General features: G+C 44.5%; 1 protein-coding gene across 1 annotated transcript in view; it reads right to left on the bottom strand.

Annotated features, from left to right (window-relative positions):
- Positions 1-24,077, bottom strand: part of TMC2 (transmembrane channel like 2) — a 66,184-nt gene that overhangs the window by 34,590 nt on the left and 7,517 nt on the right. Inside the window, exons 2-6 of the mRNA XM_072801866.1 lie at positions 20,605-20,926; positions 17,041-17,193; positions 5,078-5,168; positions 1,765-1,846; positions 1,280-1,386 (exon numbers count right to left, since the gene is read on the bottom strand). Coding sequence (XP_072657967.1) covers positions 1,280-1,386; positions 1,765-1,846; positions 5,078-5,168; positions 17,041-17,193; positions 20,605-20,926 — 755 coding nt within the window. The remainder of the gene's footprint in view (positions 1-1,279; positions 1,387-1,764; positions 1,847-5,077; positions 5,169-17,040; positions 17,194-20,604; positions 20,927-24,077) is intronic.

Here is a 24,077-nt window from a genome sequence, read left to right on the forward strand (position 1 = left end):
TGTAATGCTTATGATGTTCCTCACAGAAATCTTCTAATTTGTTATATTTTCCTTGGAAAATATCCCAGGCCAATACTCTGGAGACTTGGGATCTCATTCACTACAAACTTACTGTGTGACTTCACACAAGTTGCTTATTCCTCTTTTGTCTCTCAATTATCATCTATAGATAGGAATGCACCTACATCTGTAATAAAATTATATCTGGGAGAATAGTGAGGAGTACTATTTAAGTGCAAGATTTAAAAAAAAGTATATTATGATACAATGCATTCTCTCTTTTTTTTCAGGGTAAAGAAAAAAAACATACTAAGATATTAATTCTCCACTGATTTTTAAAAAGATTTTATTTACTTATTGGACAGAGAGCACAAACGAGAAGCAGCAGGCAGAAGGAGAAGGAGAAGCAGGCTTCTAACTAAGCAAGGAGCCAAATGTAGGGTTTGATCTCAGGACCCTGGGATCATGACCTGAACTGAAGGCAGATTTTTAACCAACTGAGCCATCCAGGAGCCCCAATCTCCAATGATCTTAAAGTAAAACAAAAGATAGAAAAATGTAGGGTTCACTTCTTAATTTAGAAACACGAGTATTAAAAAAAAGAAGAAGAAGAAGAAAAAAGAAACACAAGTATTTTGAGTGCCCCTGTCCTGTGTGTTTGGCTGGATTGGCCTAGGGGACTGGAGATGCCCCTCCCCACCCATGGGGTGCAGGGGCTAGCTGAAATCCTGGTGGACCACCAGGTGTGTGTGGCTGAGCAGGTGACCTCTCTGGGGAAGAATTGGCATTGTCCTTGCCTGAAGTGTGAGAAATGTGAAAAGATGCTGACTTTAGGGAGCCATATTGAGCATGAAGGCAAGCCCTACTGCAATCATCCCTGCTCTGCCACCATGTTTGACCCAAAGGCTTTGGCTGGGGTGGAGTTGAGAGTCACACTTTCAGGGAAACCCAGGTTCTGGAAACAATATCCCTGGCTGCCCATTGGATCACTGCCCTTCTGGCTGATTCCCGGCCTTATCCCCAGGCACCTGGGCCTCCCATGCTCTCAGTAAAGCCGAACACTCAGAAAAAAGGAAAAAAAAAAAAAAAAAACACAAGTATTTTGGTTCCATTGGTTCCATTCTTTGTCCTGAACTATTTGGGCAAAGGATGGGAGTATAGAATTTAAAATAAATGACTGATTCTTTGTAAAATGGAGTGCATTTGATTAATATAAATGAGGATGGTGGTCATGATAAGCCTTAACACTATCTAAAGATATAGGAAGCTCTTGGCTTACCTCTGGGATGATAACTAGACCAAATATTAAGCCAAAAAGGACAAGGTTAACTCCATACATCCATCGGAGAAAGATGAAATATGATGCCACTGAAGAACCAAAATGACCTGGCATAAGAAAAGATGGCAGGATTTAAGGAAAGGATTATGGCAGGATTATGGAAAGACGAAGGTAGCAGTACTGACTACTTTATGTATGTGATGGATTCAGTTTTCGCAACAATCTGTGGAATGGATATTTCAGATAAATAACCTGAGGCTCTGTGGTGTTAACCAGTCTATCTATGCTCTCACAATCAGGAAATGAAGAAACACAATTTAAATCTTGGTCTGACTAAATGCAATATTTCAATAGTTCAAAGTCCATTCTGTTTTCTAATACAACAGGACCTATGAAATAACCTGATCAGTTGGTCAGGAACACAATGCAAGCCCTTGGAAACTCTTTTATAAACCAGTTAAAAATGGTGACACCAAAACACTCACTTTCAATGTCCTTGATCTTCATTTCCCAGGGTATACACTGAGTCTTGAAATTATCAAAGTCTCTCTTAAACTTGACCCACTTCTGAAATTAAACAGATAATACACTCAGTTTATTAACATCCTGCTTTGGGGCCTGGAGGAACACATTGGAGGAACATGTTAATGCTGTCAACACCAAAGTCAGGAGCAGAGTGAGAGAGAAGCCAGCGCAGCATAATGCCTTGTCTTTGTCTGCGGTGCTGATAAAAATTCACGTTTAGATAGTTTATATATGAACTTAGGAATTGTATATATAATTTATGTTGGGGGATCAAATTAGGTTAGCAACCTCTGATATAACATTTTTTTTTATCTTAAAACAAAAATTCAGGCACCTGGGTGGCTCAGTGGTTGAGCGTCTGCCTTTGGCTAAGGTCGTGATCCCAGGGTCTTGGGATCGAGTCCTACACTGGGCTCCCCACAGGGAGTCTGCTTCTCTCTCTGCCTAGGTCTCTGCCTCTCTCTCTCTGTCTCTCATGAATAAATAAATAAAATCTTTAAAAAAACAAAAATTCAAGGGGAAAAAGAAATCTCACGACCTTTACATCCACGTTTGGCAGACAGCCAAGTGCCCAAATCTGATAGGAATTGTATTCAACCGCAGTGATGGTGGAATTGGAAGAACCTCAACCCATGGTTTCCATTCTCCTAGTGAAACAACAGCTTGTTTTTTTTTGTAGTTGTTGTGTTGTTTTTATTTTTTTCTGTAAATAGGAAGGCATTTTGCTCCTTCCCATGGTCTGTTCCCAGCTCCAACACTTAGAGTTTATATCATTCAGAAGCCTGAGTAGCTGTCTGCCTGCTGATTGGATGAAAATCTGTCAATTCCCAAGGGGCTGCTCTCCAACAACCTCACTCTCTAGAAATAAATCCATTTGTAATTAAAAAATAAAAAACTCATTTGGTTGGATAAAAACAGTGGACAAAGAGATAGTAGAGAGGAGATCCTAAGGTCAGTTTCTATTATTACAAAGATCACCTAAGAACTTATTCATGAAAGGAGTTTTCCCATGTTTAAATTCACGAAAGAATCAAAAGGAAAATTTATCTGAAGGAATCTGATGTGTTTCCAGACCTGCAGGCTTTGAATGTATCCTGATGGGATGATTGCTGCACAAAGAGGAAGTTAGCTGTTGAAGAGGGTGGTGGTCACAGATGCGACAGAGAGGAGGAGCCCATAAGCCAATGCCTGGTTGATAATAATGGCAAAGGTATCCCTAAAACAGGAAGGGATGTGGAGAATAGCAGGTGGTGGTCATTGGGCATTCCAGTCCCACTGCTTTGTCTACCTTCCCTAGCTCTGATCCCATGCTCAAAATTTATTTTTGGCATATTTGGCTTTCTGTGTAAGACTGTCTATAAGGAAAGCATTGCCCATCACCTGGGCTGTCAGTATTTTGGTTTCTATGACAGTGATTTGTGGTTGCAAGTTGATAGATCGGAAATGGGATTGTGGTTTAGCTACCCACATAAGTAACTCTACTATCAGAAGGAAAAGGCACTGCTAATGTGAAGTCTTCACATTTCCAGTTCTCTTATCAGTTATTTCTCCTTGTAAATTAATAATCCAGCATCTGGTTTTACCTATCAGTCCCAGAAGCTTTATTAATATGAATCCTCCCCGGAGAGATGGATCCCCTGTCAGGGTGCTGATAAAATCAGTACAGAATATACACTTGCAAGGCTGAGGGGCAAGACGGGTAATGATCATTGCTAAGGGAGGCCCCCGGGGACAGTCTCCAAGTTAACTTAGTCGATCACTTGGCAACCATCTGATAGCTCCTCAAGGCTGTGGGCATCTTGGCCTGAAAAGTGATGCCCTGGAGGTGGGGCAGAGGACAAGAAGGCCATGGTGAAGCTCCATATTGTAGCTCTTATATTTCATTAGTTTAGAGAATCAGAAGACTGGGATGGGATGTGGCCAGGAGAAGACACCCCCTCCCACAACCCTTCCTCAGAGCCACATGAGATGGTAGCTGTGGTCCAAGGACTGGGATATTATATGAGAATGTTGTCTTGTTCTCCAGCTGGATACAGAAAAAGAATTTAAAATAGTGGATGAACAAGACATGGACAAGCTACACATTCTGTGGATGAAATCCAGATCTGAATGACTAAGACAGCCACTGAGGTCTGAGAAATAGTATTACAGAACAAGGAAAAAGGGATATGACTCTTTGAAATTTTTGACAAGCATTTAGGTCTTCATAACTCATGTTTTGAGAAATTATTCAGCATTCTTAATAGGATACAAGAAATATGGTTTCTAGGTAAAAGATAACATTTTGGGATTTTAAAAAGAATATAAGTAGAGCATGGAAGGGTTCAAGGTAGCTAAAAACTCAGCAACATCAAAGGAAAATAAGCATTATAGGTAATAAAGATTATAATTGAAACAGAAGAGAATGGATTCAATGATATTGGGAATAAACCTGAGAAATTTCTGAGAATGCAAAGAGAGAAAACAAAGAATTTTAAATAATGAAGGAAGATAAACTCAGAAGAGGATCGACAGCCATCCTTCTCCTAAGGAAGAAGCTAGAACTATTTGCTAAACAGAATCATTTATTAAAGATATATTTGAAGAGCACATTCCTCATTTGGAGCAAAAAAAAAAAAAAAAAAAAAAAACCTAAGTGTGCAGTTCGGTTGTAGTTTCTAGATAAAATTAATAAAATGACACATAGATTGCTGTCAGGCAAGTCAACCTGAAAAAAAGGTATTGGGAATAAAAAAGACTCAAATCCAACATGTACAGAAAGTAATTCCTCAAATTATGGGAGCACCATCTGCAACTTTTTGATGATACATATGATCTTAATGAAATGATTGAGTTTTGGCAAGAATATGAAATATCCAAATGGCCCCAAGAAAAAGTTAAAACTCAAATGAACCAATGAACATGGAATCCATGAAAAAACTTCCAAGTGTTATATAAAAAATGGATGATTTATCAAACCATGTGTCCTGATTTAGGGCTTGGGAAATAAGATCTCAGTGCTTTAATCTCATCAGTTTTGTTAGTTTATAGTTCTTCACCAGAGAGGAAGTGAGTCTCAAATACACTGATGCTCTCACAGATAAATGTAGAGAAATTGACAGGAGACAGTTGGTTTGCATTCCTAGACAAATCAGTTGCTCAGCCAGACCTCACACTGAGGATTCTGGGGGAGCTGGACACTGATGCAGAGGCTGGGCAGGTGCCTGTGATGGTCACCCGGGTTCAGAGGGTGAACAAGCCCTCCTGAGGGATTGCTGCCTCTCTACCACCCACCTTAGCCACCAGCATCCTATAGGCATAGAGTCGCTTGCCTTTCCCCTTTCCCAAGGCTCCTTCATACTTCTCCACAAATTCTTGGGCCTCCCTGGTTAGGAAAAAAAAAAAGAGAGTTAGAGGGAGAACTTCAATTAACACCAGACCAAAAGAAATCTGAACTATGAGAGCATATATGTTGCTAAAAGTCTTTTTTTTCTCTCTAAAAGTCTTAAGTGTTTTCATACCCCTAGTTAGAATATAAGCTCCAAGAAGGTAGGGCATTTTGTCTGTTTTGTTCATTGAAGTTTCCTAAATTCTAAGAATGGTGCTTAGTACATGGCAGGCACCTCTGGTGACATGCCCCTGAATGGCAAAAGGGACTTTGCAGATACAATTAAGATTCCAGAATTTTTTTTTTTTTAAGATTCCAGAATTTAAAATAGGGAGATTATCCTGGATTTTCTGGAAGGGCCCAGAGTAATCACATGATCACATGAGCCCTTAAACACAGAAGAAGAAGAAGAAGAAGAAGAAGAAGAAGAAGAAGAAGAAGAAAAGAAGAAGAAGAAGAAGAAAGAAGGAGAAGGAGAAGAAGAAAGAAGAAGAAGAAGAAGAAGAAGAAGAAGAAGAAGAAGAAGAAGAAGAAGAAGAAAAGAAAAGAAAAGAAAAGAAAGAAAAGGAAGAAAGAAAGAAAGAAAAAAGGGCAGAAAGGGAAGTCAGAGAAATTAAAAGCAAGAGATTTCTTGACCCTCTGTTGCTGGGGGCCCTCAGGAGGAAACCAACAGAAGGAAGTGAATTCTGCCAAAATCCAGCAAGCTTGGAAGAAGACCTCTAGCCCCACATGGGAGCCTCAGCCTTGCGAATATCTTGATTTTAGCTGAGTGAGACCCTGAGCAGAGAATCCAGCCAGGCCACCCCAGACTTCTGACCAGCAGCACTGTGAACGGAGAAGTATTATCTGTTTTTTTTTTTTTAAGATTTTATTTATTATTCATGATAGAGAGAGAGAGAGAGAGGCAGAGGGAGAAGCAGGCTCCTGGCGGGGAGCCGGATGTGGGACTCCATCCCAGGACCCCAGGATCACACCCTGAGTGGAAGGCAGATGCTCAACCCCTGAGCCACCCAGGTGGCCCGAGAAGTATCGCCTTAAATAGTTACCTTTGTGGCAATTTGTTGCAGCAGCAATAGAAACAAACACAGCAAAACAGATGAAGGGGATTAAGTGGTAAAAAATTTCAGTTATAAAATAAATAAGTCACAGAGATGTAAAGTACAGTCTAGGGAATATAGTCAATAATATTGTAATAACGTTGTATGGTGACAGATGGTAGCTAGACTTATCGTGGTGAGCACTGTGTCATGTATATACACATCGAATCATGCTGTTGTACACCTGAAACGAATATAATATAGTATGTCAACTCTACTTCAGTAAAAAAAAAAAAAAAAAGAAAATGAATATAGCATTCAGTAGACATTTGTGGACTGCATGAATGTTGAATGAGGGAGTGAATCTCCACGGAAGGTTGGATGAGAAATCCACGGATCAGTTTGTCTATTAAGTATTCTGGGGAGTGTGCTGGGGCTGGTGAGAACTGGCTCCTGAGAACCCAGTGTTAAATATTCAGGAACTTGGCCATCCAGCTGTTAAACTGTTGGTAGCTTGAAATTGGCCACGGTGGGAGTATTTAGACCGTGGAAATCAGCAAATGCTGCAAATCTGGGCCTTTCCATCCCAGCCCCCAGACAGCCAGTTTTTCAGCACTGGATAGAGCCACACAAATGGATGAGGAACGAAGTCCATCTCAGCGTGGCCGGAAGGCGGCGTTGTGGAGCTGTGTTGTGTGTCTAGCTGATGTTGCTGCGCCCCGCCATTTGCTGTACAATACCTATCTCACCTCCAAAGTGCAAGTGCAGGCAGACGACAAGAGTCAAAGTCACATTCTAACCTCAGGTGAATCTTGAAGCTGGTTTTATTCGGATATCTCCATATTAATAAGGCTGACTGTCTGAAGCTGGTTTTATTCGGATGTCTCCAGGTTAATCAGGCTGACTGTCTAGCTCTTGAGCCTGGGGTGAAAAACTGGTCTGTATGGGATTAAGGCTCCTTAATGAGATCAGCTCCCTGTTCCCCCCGAGGCAGGACATGTCCTGGCAGTTAGTTATCTGTGGCTACCAACTTAGCCATCACACAAAAAAATGTTTTCATGAAATTTGTATTTTTGTTCTTTTCCTGTATTTTACATGTGAGCAGAGGCTCATAAGCACTTAGAGTTTGTGGGTGTAAATGTGCCAGGTTTTGGGGCACCTGAGTGGCTCAGTCAGTTAAGAGTCTGACTCTTGGTTTTGGCTCAGGCAGTGATCTCAGAGATGGAACCCCACCTCATCGGGCTCTGTGCTCAATGGGGAGTCTGCTTGGAGATTCTCTTCCTCTGTCCCTCACCCCGGTCTCTCTCTCTAGAATAAAGAAACAAATCTTTAAATGTGCCAGCTTTTAAGATTTGGGGACTTCAAATGAGAATTCTTGAAAGTAAGAGCCAGCTCTTGTTTCTGAGCCATTGGGCTGGACAGCAAATGCTTCTTTTCTTGATGTCCAGATTCTGTGTCTAGATGCCCAGATCCCTCAGGAGAACAGAGTGCTGTGCCCACTACTGGATGCAAATCTCGAGGACCATTCACTATGAAACGCCCCCCTGGTTTAAGAATTTTGGTGGGGCTCCTGGGTGGCTCAGTGGTTGAACGTCTGCCTTTGCCTCAGGTTGTGATTCTTGCAGCAAGCTCCTTTTTAAACATGTTGCCTATAATCCAGAGAGTATTTGGTTTATGGAAACCCTGGCTCCTGCCCTGTACTTTCTTTTTTTTTTTTTTTTTAAGATTTTATTTATTCATAGAGACACAGAGAGAGAGAGAGAGAAAGAGAGAGAGAGAGAGGCAGAGACACAGGCAGAGGGAGAAGCAGGCTCCATACAGGAAGTCCCACGTGGGACTCGATCCCAGGTCTCCAGGATCACACCCCGGGGCTGCAGGAGATGCAAAACCGCTGAGCCACTGGGGCTGCCCTGCCCTGTATTTCCTGATGTAAATCTTACTTCTGTCAGGTGCTTCTGTTCCCCCCTTGTCACCAAGTGTCCTTTGAAAAGGGAACTTCCTGTAAACTTGCCTCTCTTTTTTCCTCCTACCAGATGGTGTGTGATAAATGCAGTGAAATAGCAAAAGAGGAAGGATCTGTTGTTTTGAGGAAGCTTTTAGGGGTGTGGATCTCAAGTTCCCTTTTGGTAGGTGACGATTAACCCCTTAGGTCCCTCCAGCACTCAGCAGAGGAAGAAGTTATTGAAGAAAGGGCTTTCATGTGTAGGCACACCACAGACAGCACTTCAGAATCCCCCCACATTTGCTTCCTGGAAGATCCTTCTTGTGAATAAAGTGGCCCAAACCAGTTTGGAAAACACGAATCAGGGTGGCTATGGCTGCTGGGAGGGAAGGAGGTATATTGTATGGCTTTTAGTGCCAGAGCCCAAGCAGGATTCTGTGGCAGTTTTCATCTAGAAATGAGGGTGATATGAGAATCAAGTGTCTGAATGCATGCACCGTGAGTATAGCGACTTCATTTGACAGCCAGTCACCCCTTCCCCTTCTGAGGAAGCAGTAGCTCTTAGCGTGGGCAGCTGGTAAGACTCTGCTAGTTCAGGGGCTTAGTGTGAGGAGGCCTCTGCCTCCCCAGGTGCCTGGACAAGGGGCTTGGTAACATGATCTTTCACAACAGGAATGCTCTGAAGTTGGCCCGTGGCATCTCTCAGAAACATTATATGCTTCCAAAAACTCCTCCCTGGTGAAGGCATTCAGATTCAAATCACACTTAATTTAGAGATTTGAGGTAAAAATAGACACAGGGTAGCTCTGTATGTGATGGCATCCTCACAGAATGTTGCTGTCCCATGCAGGACACTGAGAGAGAATCGTAGCCAGCCTGAAATCTAGAAGACACATGGAAGGGGGAAGGAAGCATTGATTGCTAAAAGGAGGTGGCTAGGGGCTGGAGGTGGCCAGAGGTTGAAGGTGGTCTGGGCCATGCTGGTTTGGCATCTCCCTTTGTCCCCAGGCAATTTCCACTTTTAGTTGTGGAGACAATGGCCAAATAAATGCTGAGTTCACACTAAATAGAAATTCAGATCAGCCAGGTGAGGCATCTGCTCTAGAGACCTCACTGAATCAACCCAAGGGCAGTGGAGGCTAACCAAGCGTAGGTTGTAGTTTAAAATACATTAGCAAATTATTATTCTTCCCTTTAAAATGGAGAACTGGGTACTCGGGTGGCTCAGTTGGTTAACTGTCTGACTCTTGACAGAGTCAAAGCCTGACTGCATCAGGCTCCTTGCTCAGCATGGAGTTTGCTTGTCCTTGTCCCTCCACTTCTCTCTTGCTCTCTCTCTTTCTCAAATAAATAAATAAATAAATAAATAAATAAATAAATAAAATCTTAAAAAAAAAAAATGGAGAACCAAATTCTCCTCCCCTTGCATGTGGGCCAGACTTAGTGACTTGTTTCCAATGAATAGAAAGTGGTAGAAGGGACATTTTATGACTTCTGAGACTAGGACATAAAAGGTATTGTGACTTTCTACTTGAATACATCCTCTTAAGCCAGCTGCTATGTCGTGAGGATACTCAAGCAGCCAATGGAGAGAAACTGAGGCCTCTTTGTTTTTTTTAAAGATTTTACTTATCCATGAGAGACAGAGAGAGAGAGAGGCAGAGACACAGGCAGAGGGAGAAGCAGGCTCCATGCAGGGAGCCCGACATGGGACTCAATCCTGGGACACCAGGATCATGCCCTGGGCCAAAGGCAGGCGCCAAACCACTGAGCCACCCAGGGATCCCCCCTGAGGCTGCTATCTAACCACCAACATCAACTTGTCATCCATGTGAGTGAGGCACCTTGGAAGTGGATTCACCAGCCCCAGTCAAGCCTTCAGATGACTGCAGCCCTGTCCAACATCTTGACTCAACCTTATCAGAGACTCTAAGTCAGAACTGCCCAACTAAGTTGCTCCTGATTTTCTGACCCATAGGAGAGAGTAAATTTTCATTACAGTTTTAAATTACTAAGTTTGGGTTAATTTATTACACATCCCAAGATAATATACTGTAGAACCCAAAACAGTGCTTATACATTTAGGTTTATTATGTCTTTCTCTTGATGGATTGATACTTTTATCATTCTATAATGTTCCTTTCTGTCCCTGTTAATTTCCTTTACTCTGAAATCAACTTTATCTGATATTTATGTAGCCTCTTCTACTGTTATTTTGGTTAATGTTTGCATGATATATGTGTATTTTTGTCATTTTTGTACTCTCAACCTATATATATCATTATATTTAAATTGGATTTCTTGTGGACCATATGCAATTAAGTCATTTAAAAAATTACTTTGCCAGTCTGTTTTTAAAATTGGTATATTTAGACCATTTACATTTAATGTAATTATTAATATATTACAATTTAAACCTACAATTTCATCTTTTTTGTTTTATGTTTGTCCTCTATGTTTTTCATTTCTGTTTTCCTTTTTCCTACAGGTTACTTGAATATTTTTTAGGATTCCACTTTGGTTTGTCTATGATGCTTTTTAGTGTTATCTCTTTGTATGACCTTTTCAGTAGTTGCTCTAAGTATTACTATATATTACCATATCATGAAATATGCAATGTAAGATGTGTGTGTGTGTGTGCATGTGTGTGTGTATTCAAAGTCTACTGGTGCTGACATTTTACTAGGTAAAGTGTAGAAGTGTTACCTCCTTTTACATCCTTTTAACCTCCCATTTATAATTGTCTTAAATATTTTCCCTTCACTCATTGAGAACCACATTAGATGGTGTTATAATTTCTTCTTCAACTGTCAAACATAATTTTAAATACTCAAGAGGAGAAGGAAAATCTATGACAGTTTCCAATATTTTTGCTCTTACCCTGTTCTTCCTTCCTGATGTTCCAAGAGTCTTTCTTTTATCATTTCCTTTTTTGTTAAAAGAATTTACCTTAGTCATTCTTTTAGGGTAGGTTTGCTGGTAACAATTCTTTTAGGTTTCCTTCATCTGAGAATGTCTTGATTTCTTCTTCTTTTTAAAGATTTTATTTATTTATTTGAGAGAGAGACAGAGAGAGAGCATGAATAGGGAGAGGGGCAGAGGGACAAGCAGACTCCTCACTGAGCATGGAGCAGGTTGCATGGGGTTTGATCCCAGAACCCTGAGATCATGATTGGAGCCACTCAGGCTCCCTGATTTCTTCTTATTCTTAAAGGATATTTTTGGGGCTATAGAATTCTGGGCTGACAATTCTCTTATTTAGCACTTGAAAAATTGTTGTGCCACCTTCTGTCCTCCAGGGCTCCTAGCAAGAAATTTGCTGTCATTCTAATTGTTTTCCCTTACAGGTTTCTCTCTGACTGCTGGTAAGAAATGTGACTATGGTGTCTTGACATGAATTACTTTGGTTCATCCTGTATAGGGTTTATTTAGTTTTCTCAAATCTGTAAGTTTTGCCAAATTTGAGAAATTTTTAGTCATTCTTTCTTTTATTTTCTAAGATTTTATTTATTTATTCATGAGAGACAGACAGAGAGGCAGAGACACAGGCAGAGGGAGAGCTCATGGGGAACCTAGTGTGGGATCCCAGGACCCTGAGATCATGACCGAGCCAAGGGCAGACACTCAATCACTGAGCCACCCAGGTGCTCATTATTAGGCATTATTTCTTGGAAGACCTTTTCAGCCCCATCTGCTTTCTTCTCTTTTCTGGGACTCTTCCCCCTATCCTCTCATATCCAGGGCAAGGGATGTGGAAGAGACATTAACATTAGAGCATTTATTATAGTCCCACATGTCCCATTCATTTTTCTCCCAGATTGTTTTCTCTCTTGTTCAAATTGGTTAATTTCTCTTGGTCTATTTTCAGTTTCATTGATTCTTTGCTCTCTCCATGCTGCTGTTGAGATCACTCATTCAGTTTTTTAAATTTTAGTTGTATTTTTTACTTCTAAAATTTCTTTCTTTTTCTTTCTTTCTTTCTTTCTTTCTTTCTTTCTTTCTTTCTTTCTTCTTTCTTTCTTTCTTTCTTTCTTTCTTTCTTTCTTTCTTTCTTTCTTTCTTTCTTCTTTCTAGATTTTTATGTATTTATTCTTGAGGGACACACAGAGAGGAAGAGGTAGAGACACAGGCAGAGGAAGAAGCAGGCTCCATAAAGGGAGCCTGATGTGGGATTCAATCCCAGGACTCTAGGATCACTCCCTGGGCTGAAGGCGGGCGCTAAACCACTGAGCCACCCAGGGATTCCAACTTCTAAAATTTCTAGTTGTTCTTTTTTTAGATCTTCTATTTCTTTTGTTAGACTTTTTTTTTTAAGATTTTATTTATTTATTCATGAGATACATATATATAGAGAGAGAGGAAGAGACACAGGCAGAGGGAGAAGCAGGCTCCATGCAGGAAGCCCAACGTGGGACTTGATCCTGGGTCTCCAGGATCCCACCCTGGACCAAAGGCGGCACTAAACCGCTGAGCCACCGGGGCTGCCCTGGACTTTCTATTTCTTCATTAGTTTCATGTGTTCATAATTGCTCAGGGAAGCACTTTTATGATAGTTTCTTTAAAATCTTTGCCAGGTAATTCTATCCTCTATGTCATCTTGGTGTTAGCATCTTTAGTTGTCTTTTATCATTCAGCTTAAGATCTTCCTGGTTCTTGGTAGGATGAGTGACTTTCAGTTGAATATTGGACACTTTGGGTATTATGTTTAAATGGATTATTATTTAAATGGTTGTTTAAATCTTGTTTAAATGGATCTTGTGTAAATCTTCTGCTTTAGCAGGCCGCCTCTGACATGGCTTCAGTGGGTGAAAGGGATGCTGTCTGGTTACTTCCAGGTGGAAGTCCATGTTCTTTACTTGGCCCTCTTTGGCACCTGAGGCTGGGTAGGAACTCTTCCTTACTGCTGAGCAGGGATGGGAGTTCAGGCTTCCAACCAGGTTCTTCTCATATCTTCCTGGCTAGGAGGGATGCCTTGCTTCTGTCAGGTGGTGGTGAAAGTCTAGACTCCCCATGTGGCCTCCATAGACACCCAAAGGAGAGGGAGGGCTCATGACTGCCTGGTGGGGATGAAAGTCCATACTACCCACTCAGCCTCCTCTGATACTACCCTTGTGGGGGCATCAGGGGCACCAGTTATAACCTGGCAAGGGAGGTAATCTAGGCTTCCTCACTTTGCTTTTGCTGCCAGGGATGGGGATGGGACTGCTTTCTGTTTGTGGGGCTTGGCTAGAGTAAGATTGCTGTTGCCTATGACTTTGCCATCTCGACAGACTATCCCTTTCCTGGGCCTTTGGCTAGAGAGAGCTGATTTTTCTTGAGGTATTTTTTAGTCTGTTTCTATCCATGTTTCTGGGTGGCCAGAAATATAGGGCAAGAAGAAAACCCCATAACTCAGTGCCCTATCAATTCTCTGTCATGAGGTCTTTAACCAGACCATTTTCTTCTTTCCACCTTTCTGAGTCTTCTTATGTTTGCTTTACAGGTAATGTCCAGGGTTTTAGTTGTAGTTAGTGGGAAGAATTGGCAGAAGCAGGTCTACTGCCTTTTTCTGGAAGTGGAATTCTTCAGATTTCTCTGAAGAAAACAGGCAATTTGGGTAATTTTCTAAGATATCATCTGATAAAGCTGAGGGACACATCTGATTAATTCTATGGTTGAAGCAAACGTGGGACGCCTGGTGGCTCAGCAGTTGGGTGTCTGCTTTTGGCTCAAGGCATGATCCCATGGTCCCAGGATCAAGTCCTACATCGGGCTCCCTGCATAGGGCCTGCTTCTCCTTCTGCCTGTGTCTCTGGCTCTCTCTCTGTGTGTCTCTCATAAATAAATAAATAAAATCTTAAAAAAAAAATAAAAGCAAATATCCCTGATGCATGGGTCCTAAAAGGCAGAGACTGACTAGTGCCAAAGCTGCCCAGAGGTGGCAGAGGCATGAGCACAGGCTTGGGTCAGTTCACCACTGTTTTGTTCTTTATGCGTTACTATTCCTTCTTCGGTTGTCACAACAACCATGCCCTGGTCAGCCAGCTGCCCGAATGGGCCGGAGGCTGAGGTCTCCACACTATTGATTCTGAAAAAGGATTTATCGGTGCCTGGGTGGCTCAGTTGGTTAAATGTCCAACTCTTAATTTTGGCTCAGGTCATGTTCTCAGGGTCATGAGATTGAGCCCCACATCAGGCTCCGACCGAGCTCAGTGAGTTGGCTTGAGATTCTTTCTCTCTCTCCCTCTGTACCCACCCACCCCTGAAAAATAAATAAATAAAATCTTAAAAATAAAAAAGGAAGATGTACTCTGGGAATGCTATCTGCAATGAAAAACCTCACTGCCAGAGAGGGAAATCATAGAGGATGCAAAGGGATTCATTCTAGAATGTTTAGTAACTCTAGAGAAAGAATTACAAATGAAAAGCACAGGTACTGGAGCCAGAATCCCTGAGTCCAAATGCCAACCAGGCCACTTAACTCACCTTGCAAACCTGGAGCAAATTACTTAATTGCTCTGTGTCTCAATTTGCTCTTTAGTAAATTTGGGACAACAGTAATAGTCCCTATATCACAGAGTGGCTGTAGGATTAAATGGGCTGTGACACACCAGCACTCAGAACAGTGTCTGGCACACAGGGAGTGCTCAGTAAGTGGTGGCAATACTAAAAGAGAAATAATAAAAAGAATAGTAAAAGATGAATTAGACACAGCTCTGCAGACAAGAGTGTCCAGTCGAGGGGGATGCTCAATTGGAGCATTCAGTGCCAGGGGGATCAGAGGGGCAGTAAATAGCTCGGTCTGAATGTGAGGAGGGCCATGGGGCTTCCCTGCAGGGGAGCACTTGGCCTAAGTCTTACAGGGTCTGTGGGAATCAGCCAGGTGGGCTGGCAGAAAGCAGAGATCTAGGCAGAGGCACCAGCTTGCTTGGAGCTGCTGAAGCTCTCCCGCCTAAGACGGGAGTCTGGGATAAGGAGGCTCCAGAGAGGGAGGAGGGAGGGGGGAGGCCTGGAGGGAAGAGGCCGGTGTTGGCTGAGGAGCTCTGCCCCAGGGACCCAGGGACAGAAACGTGGGTCTGTTCAACTTCTCAGGCTTTTAAGGCTTCCCACTCACACCAAGAGCAGGACCCCTGCCCCTGCAGCTGGAGGAGATATCAGACTTCTCTCCTCTGGACAGCTAGACAGCCCTGGGGAATCTTCCTAGTCCTTGAGATTTCCAGCCGGCTGGAGATCTCATTTCCATAAGCACCTCAGTTGCTCTTTTTCCACTGTTAATAAAAGATGTGTTCAGGTGACACCCGAGTGGGGGGGTGAGGTTCTGTTAGAGTGACAGGTGGCTGTTCTGCACGCCCCTGTCAGGAAGAAGAACCTGGCCTGGAGATAGGAGTTTCAGAAGAAGGGCCTAGGAAGGAAGACAGCCACTGCCTAAAGCTGTACCTGCCACCAAACTATAGCCACCAGCCACAAGCGATGATTTAATTTAAATACAATAAAATAAAACAAAAAAATTTAGTTTCTTAGTCACACTCACCACTTTTCGAGTGCTTACTAGCCACATAGGGCACTATTAGTGCAGATTTAGAGCATTCCCATCATCCCCCAAAGTTCTGTTGGTCAGTACTGGGCTGGCGGCGCCAGAGGGACACATTTTTTCCTGTAGCTGTGTAGGATACAAATGCGGTAATTTCCTGGCATGGAGTAAGCTCTGTCTTCCAGAACCTGTTGGGGTTCGCCTTGGGTTTGTGCAGCCCAGCATCTTTGCTGCGTCTCTTGGGGGTAACCAGTGAGGCTCAATAGGTCAAAACAGCTGCCAAACTGTTCTACATAATAGAGGGTGAGGCGCTTGGCTTGAGAGGATGGGAAACTCATGTGTGAGCAGAGCCAGGGAAATGGCTTTATAAAGGGGGAAGGGGAAAAGGAGTGTCCCTGCAGCCCTGTGGCAGAAAAGCCAAGGAGGAGCCTGGGGGGAAATGGTAATGCTGGATTTTTTTTTTTTTTAAGATTTAATTTATTCATTTGACAGAGAGATGATTTGCAGGTTCACAAGCTGGGGTGACGGGCAGAGGGAGAGGGAGAAGCAGGCTCCCCCCTGAGCAGGGAGCTTGACCCTACTTGGGGGGGCTTGGGGCTCAACCCCAGGACCCTGGGATCATGACCTGAGCTGAAGGCAGATGCTTAGCCAACTGACAGTTTCTTTCTTTTTTTAAAGTAGAAAACCAGAAATGTGACTCCCACTCTTTTCTCCCGAGGCAGAGAGGGAAGACTCACAAAATGCTCAAAGTGCTGGCCTTTCCAAGGAAGCCAGAGAAGGGCTGAGCTGGAAACAGGAGTCAGGGGCTTGAATAGGAGGAGGCCTGAACTATATTCATGGAGCACCATCGCAGCCTGGCCCTGGGTCGGGCAGACGCACTCCCTGCTCCCCACACACAAGTGTGGGTGTGCTACATACACATGGAGAGGTTCTTGGTTCCTAAAGAACACAGGGGAGTTCTGAACTTGTTGAGGTGGGGGCTGTCACCAAAAGCCCTCCAAGGAAGGCTTGTCTGTGTTGGATTGTGAGGAAGGCACAGAAGGGGAAGGGGTGGGGGACAGAAAGGTTGTCAGGCAGCAGAAGGGTTGGCCCTAGGCCAGGGCACCATGATCTCTGTCTCTCCCACCAGAACCTGCTCTGTGCTGGCCAACAGCAGGGCCTCTGTCAACGGTCACCACTCACTCTTGTCTTGGCTCTAACAGCCCCCTACTCAGGTGCTGTGCTTGTGCTGGGGAGAGAGGGACCAAAGCAGAGTGGGAGGGTCAATCCCGCCTTCCTGTCAAGTCCTCTCCAAGTCAAGATGGAAGGTGTTCTGGGTCCATCAGAAAGACCCAAGCCTTTTGCACATCAAGAGGCCCCGGTGGACCACCCCCTGCTCACCTGAGCTCCCTAAGCTTTTTTGCCATGGGCCAGGGCTTGTTCCGCATGGTGGCAATGAGCTTCTTCTTGTCTTCTAACTGCTCCAGGATCCGGGCCAGCTCCTCCTCTGACAGAGATTCCCCACCAGAGGTGCTGGAGGCCAGGGAGGGTGATCTGCAGGCAGAGCCAGGGCAGAGCAGGGGGAGAGTGAAAGGTTGGCAAGTGCTCTGTGGAATGTATAGGAGCCCATGGCCCTCCCAACCCTGACCACCCCTCAGAGGTCCGCTCCTGCTCAGAAGCCCTCAGTGACTCCCACCACCCATCAGAAGAGGCCACAACTCTGTCCTGTAGCCCAAAACACCAGGAGAGTTGCCTCCCCCAACTCTTTCTCTGCGTGCTCGCTACCCACCATGTTCTAGCATAATGCTGCTCAATAGAACTGTAACCCAAGCCATGTGTTGTAATTTAAAATTTTCTAGTAACCATATTAAAATGTCAAGAAGAGATGGGTAATTTTATTTTATTATTATTTTTTTTGGTCTGCCTAGTTAATTTTAATAATACATTTTATTGAATCCAACATGTCAAAAATTGTAATTTTAACATGTAACCAATATAAAAATTATTAATGAGGTATTTTTAAAACTTTTAAAAAAGATTTTTATTTATTTATTAGAGACAGAGACAGAGAGAGGCAGAGACACAGGCAAAGGGAGAAGCAGGCTCCATGCAGAGAGCCTGACGTGGGACTCGATCCCGGGACTCCAGGATCACACCCTGGGCTGTAGGTGGCACTAAACAGCTGCGCTACCGGGGCTGCCCTTAATGAAGTATTTTATATTCTTCTTGTGCTGTCTTCAAAATCTGGTGTTCATCCCACAACCACTGTGCATGTCAATTCAGACATTAAATTTTCATTGAACATATTTGATCTGTACCTGGATTTCACAAAATTTACAGTTGAAAGGGTAGATCCACACACTCAAGTTGTTTTAAACATACTTAAAAGTCTCCTAACAAATTAACCAAGTAGCAGAATGTCATTTTCCTTTGACATTTGCATCTGCATTGACAAAAGCAGTTTGCCTTTTATTTTTAAGAAGAAATGCATCATCTTCAAATTTAAATTGATTTTAAAAATACAGCTGTCTGTCCTAAGTTAAGTAAATTCACTAACTCTTGTGTCAACTCAATAGTATTCACCTTGAATTAAAATGAAAGGAGATTTAAAAAAAAGAAAGGAGATTAAAAATTCAATTCCTTGGTCATGTTGGCTGCATGTCAAGGGCTCACTCAGCATGTGGCTGCGGTGATGGTGCTGGACAGCACAGGGGGAGGGAACTTCCAGCAGGAACCCTTCCCCCATGTGAGGAGCCTCAGCATCTCACACACAAGACTGACCATGTGTTCGGCTGCCACAAAATCCTAGTTCTTGGAAACAGTGACTCCAGGTGGAGCAGTAGCCAATGGGGTGAGGTGGAGGCGTGGAGAAGACCACGCTCCAGCTGCCTTCTTAGCAAGTTCCATAAACAGAAACACCAGGATGTGGGCTTGGGTTACTGCAGGTTTTAGAGAACAATTCACAGCAGCCCCGGCAAGTTTTTTTTTTTTTTTTAATTTTATTTATTTATTCATGAGAGACACAGAGAGAGAGAGGCAGAGACACAGGCAGAGGGAGAAGCAGGCTCCATACAGGGAGCCCGATGTGGGACTCGATCCCGGGACTCCAGGACCTGCCCTGGGCCGAAAGCAGGCACTAAACCGCTGAGCCATCCAGGGATCCCCAAGCCTTGGTGAGTTTTAATTTCTGAAGAACTCAAAGAGCAGAGGAGAAGTGATGAGACATAGGTGAGAGGAGGGGCCCCAACACTTCACCTCTGGAAAGCCTAGGGCACAGGAGTGTCTTGGCATGCCTCATGGGCACCCCGTGATAGTTGCCTTGAGTCTTTCTATGGGGGATCCCTCAGTCTGGGTGTGGGTGGCATTCAGTCATTGCTTGTTCAAATGACATCTGTGCTTCAATGACAGGCCGAAATGCTTACCTGCCCTGTGCAGGAACCCTGATGCCCCAGTGCCCCACCAAGAAGGCATTTCAATAAATCCTTTCTCAGACACATACTACTTTCTGCCTTGTCTTGTAAAGACTGTTGCCTGTATCCTATCTCCCCTGCTAGACTCTCAGCATCTTGGGATCAGGACTGTCTTTTCTAAACACCCTAGAGCCCCATGGGAGGGAACATATTCTTCACCATAACCCTGATTCCTTCAATTATTTCAAAAACCTCCCTAGCCATCATCATCGACTGGGATTTTTAAAAAGACTTTATTTATTTATTCATGAGAGACACACAGAGAGAGGCAGAGAGAGAAGCAGGCTCCTCGCAGGGAGCCAGATGTGGGCCTTGATCCCTGACCCAGGGATCACGACCTGAGCCCCAGGCAGATGCTCAACTGTTGAGCCACCCAAGTGCCCCATCAACAGGGATTCTTTTTATTTTTTATTTTTTTTAAATTTTTATTTATTTATGATAGTCACAGAGAGAAAGAGAGAGAGAGAGGCAGAGACATAGGGAGAGGGAGAAGCTGGCTCCATGCACCGGGAGCCCGACGTGGGATTCGATCCCGGGCCTCCAGGATCGCGCCCTGGGCCAAAGGCAGGCGCTAAACCGCTGCGCCACCCAGGGATCCCTCAACAGGGATTCTTAAACATCCCAAGAAGTGAGTAAAGCCAAAAAGGGAGGCAAAGAGAAGATGTCCCCTCAAAACTAGTAGCAAAGAACTAAACTCCCGACTTGCTGATTCCATGATCTGGCTCTGTCCCTGAACCCACAGTGCCAGTGCTCATGCAACAGAGAAAACAAAACAAATAAAACCCCCCATATCCTAATTTTCAGGGCTGGTGGAACCACTGAAAGTCCTCTAGACCAATGCAACATTTCACAGAAGAGGACACAGGTCCAGACTGCGGAAGTGGTGTGCTTAAGTCCTACGATGACTGCTAAATCCAATTCTGCTCATTTCTCTCAGCACCTCTTCCAGAGCTGTGGTGAGTCACCAGCTGAAATCCAGGAGACTTGGGATCTTGTCCCATCCTGCTGCCATGTCACCTCCCCCACTCAGTGCTCCCATTTGCACTTGCTGGACAGGAGGCATTGGCTTTGAGAGTGGCCAGTCTGCCTGGGATGGCCAAGATCCTCCTCCCATTTCTGCCCCAGATGGGGAGGGCAGGGCAGTGGAAAAGGCAGGGACAAACAGAAGCAGATGAGAGCAGGGGTCACCAAACCAGGGGACGAGACCTTAGCCCTTCATCAGGGGAGGCGGAAGGGCCGAAGGAGAGGAGACTGGCAATCAAGAAAATGCACTTGGGGGTGCCTGGGTGGCTCAGTAGGTTAAGCGTCTGCCTTTAGCTCAGGTCCATCCTAGGGTCCTGGGATGGAGCTCCTATCTGGCTCCCTGCTCAGCGGGAGTCTCCTTCTCCCTCTCCCCTGCCCCTCCCCCTGCTTGTGCTCTATCTTTCCCTCCCTCTCTCTCTCAAATAAATAAATCTTTAAAAAAAGATGCACCAGAATCAGAATTACAACATACCTGTGTTTCTTTGGTCGCTTCCGTGTCTCCTTCCTCAGTGCCTCCTTTTCCTTCTTTGGGGGAGCTCTCTGTCTCTGCTCCTTGAGGGAAGCCCTCCCATCTCTCTTCCTCCTCCCCTCACAGGTCCTCTTTGTGGAGCTCCGCCCAGGCTTCCCCAGATCCTCTCTGAGTCTCTGGTGCTCTGCCTGCTTCCTCCGGGGGGACCCTGGCCTTGGGCTCCCCTCGGCCCGCTCCTTCTGGCTAGGCTGAGCTCCACGCCTGCCTGCCACACGCTCGGCTCTGGGAGGCTGCTTCCGTGAGGGTCTCCTCCTGGACCTGTCACCTGCAGGGGCAGGAAATGGACAGTTCTGACCTCACTGGCCTCCACCCCAGGAAAGTGCCCCCGGGAATCAGAGGTCCACGATGCTTCCTGGAGCTTGTTGGCTCAAAGGCCACCTCCTCTGGAGCCTCTGGTTTGGGATGAGATTTAATGTCCCCTCCTCTGACCGGTCGGCATCCCCACACTCTTGCCAAAACCTCAGGTAGAAATCTAGGCACATGTCTTTTCGCTTCTTGGGTGTGCAGTTCCTTGGGGTCAGAGCTGAGTCATTCTCCTGACCTCCAGGGCCAGGCCAAGCATGGGTCTCTGGCAAGTCTGGACCCTGACATAGGAAGGGCTGGGCAGGCTTCTTTCTCCAGGAGCTGCTACCTCACCTGTCCCCACCTTTGTGTGTATGTGTGTGTGTGTGTGTGTGTGTGTGTGTGTGTGAACCATGACTTTGTGGCATTGGCAAATGGCCTGGTTGAACACAATCTACGGTATGAAATTCCCTCAAAAGTTTGCCCAACAGCTACACTAAGTACAACTATTCATATAGGCATTTACAAATTAAATGCAGGGAAATTTTCATGAAGTTCTGATATTAATTACCAACCTCTCCACAGCTTACTAGCTGGGTGTCTTTGAGCAAGTCACTTGGCCACTCTGAGTCTCAGCTCATCTCTAACATGGGGATGCTCAGTCTTACTCCATTAGCTTGTTAATGAACACAGAACAGTGACTGACATCTGAGAATAAATGATGCTACCCTGATACTTTTAACCAGAAATAAGATGTCTTTTGCTTAGCTAAGCTGGTTTGCACGAAATGATCATTTCTGTCACTTTTTTTTTCTAAAGATTTTATTTACTTATTCATGAGAGACACAGAGAGAGAGAGGCAGAGACACAGGCAGAGGGAGAAGCAGGCTCCATGCAGGGAGCCCGATGCGGGACTCGATCCCGGGACTCCAGGATCATGCCCCAAGCCAAAGGCAGATGCTAAACCGCTGAGCCACTCAAGCATCCCAATTTCTGTCACTTTTTATCTCTGTGACCACAGATAAATTACTTCACTTTTCTGCACCTCAGCTTCCTCGCCTGTAAAAATGGCTCTAGTAGATCCTCGTGGATCTACGTGGTTGGGGGGTTAATTAAAAGCAGGAGTAAATGTTCTGGCCTGTGGGAAGTACTCAACAAAGTCCCCTTCCCCTTTCGTCTCCAGCTTGCCTTGTCACTTTTGCACTCTGAGGCCCCACATCTGAGCGAGAAGTGCCTGGAAACAATCTTCTGTAGGGCACCTGTTCTCATTGTCCACAGGGGCCCCCAATCCAGACTTTTCTGCCATGGCTAGGCAGATTTCCCCAGCTGCACTGCAAAAGCCCCAGCTTTGGACAAAGCAGAATAGAAGTTCGCCACTTGCCATTCCCAGCAACTGTGATAGAGTCTGGGATGTGGGGTCTAAGGTTCCCAAATTCTCACCCCTACCGTCCTCCTCATCCAGCCTCTCAAGTTTGGGCATGCGATGTGGTGGCCCCAGAGAGCTTTCCTCTCTGCTTCCCTGACCCTTGAGAAGCAAGCCACCCTGTCAAACAGCAACCAGAACCAGTCCATGGTAGGTGGGGCTGGATTTGGGCAGACTGAGCTGGGGATTCAGAGTCTGGAGGACTAGGCTTGTTATCTGAGTAACTCTGGGCAAGTTTCTTATGCTTTCTGAGTCAGCTTTCTTGTAGGTACTCCAGTAAGCGTCGGTGGTGTTCTACCCAGATCTGCATTACATGACCACTGCATCATCCCTAGCTGTTGTGCATGGTGACTCTAACAGCTCACAGGTTCTCCCTTCTTGGTTGATGGGAACCATGTTGCTGGGAAATGCCTGGAAATTTACATCCCTTTCCTCTCCTTGAATCAGCCCATAGCCAGTTACTAACTTATATGGAGTTACAAAAGTCCAGTCCTCTGCTTCAGGCCTGGGCAAATCTGTGGCTTATTCATACTCCAGAGCTTCCTACAAGGTTCAGGCATTGGTTAGACTCCATCTGATCACACATCCTTGCTCAGTTCCTTCTCTTGCCCTGCCTATCCTGTTTCCCTCATTCCTTGTCTCCTGAGAGCCACCCTTGATAAATTGCATGCTCAGGAATCCCCATCTCAGGCTCTGTTTCCAGGGAATATGACCGATGATCTATACGCACCTATCTCAAAGTGTGGCAGGGAAATCCAACTGAGACAAACATTTGTACAAGTGTGATGAAAGCTGGAGCATGCTATATTTGTGAATGGAATTTGCATTGAGGTTCAAAGAGAAACTGCTCCAAGTTCTCTCTCTGGGTTTCAAACTAGGATATTGGTGGCATATTCAAATGGATAAGGTGCCTGCCGGTTTGGCCAACTGGGTGGGCCAAGAACTCAAAGGAGATGTATTTGTCCTTTTATTCACTAATTCATTCACCCATACCAAAACACTTATCAATATTGACGAGATACTACACAGGCTACAGCAGCAAATGAGACTCACAAGATTCTGTCCTTCAACATGTTTTGAGTTAGTGAAGAGACAGTGTGATTGGTTCTATGATTCAAGAAGCATGGGGGTGGGCTTCACCCAGACTTCAGGAAGAGCTTCTGAAAGAATAAACTTTTTTTTTTTGAGAGAGAGAGGGAGTGAGAGAGCAAACTCTTGTAAGGCAGGGGGAGGAGCAGAAGGGGAGGGAGAAGGAGAGAGAAAATCTTAAGCAGGATCCACGACCAATGTGGCAGGACTTGATCCCACGACTCTGGGACCATGATCTGAGCTGAAATCAAGAGTCAGATGTTTGACCAACTGAGCCACCCAGGTGTCCCAGAAAGAAGAAACTTCTAAGCTGAGATCTGAGATCTTATTCTTTACTTATCCAATAATAAGAGTTTGTTTAAAATAATACTAGCAATGATGTGTTGGATGACTGTAGCTTTTGGATAAGTGAAATGAATGGCAGCAGAGTTCAAGGGACAGGAAGAAGGAACTGGAAACTCTGTTATAAGGGGCCTGCACTACCCAGGAAGTGGTATGGTGTTATTTGGAAGTGGACTTGTATTAATTATAAATGGATATTGCAAACTCTAGTGAAACAACTAAGGAAAGTTAAAAAAAAGGAAGTATAACTGAAAAAAAGGAAATATAACTAATATGCTTT

This window comes from Canis lupus, chromosome 26 (assembly GCF_048164855.1).
Source record: "Canis lupus baileyi chromosome 26, mCanLup2.hap1, whole genome shotgun sequence".
In the NCBI taxonomy this organism is placed as follows: domain Eukaryota; kingdom Metazoa; phylum Chordata; class Mammalia; order Carnivora; family Canidae; genus Canis; species Canis lupus.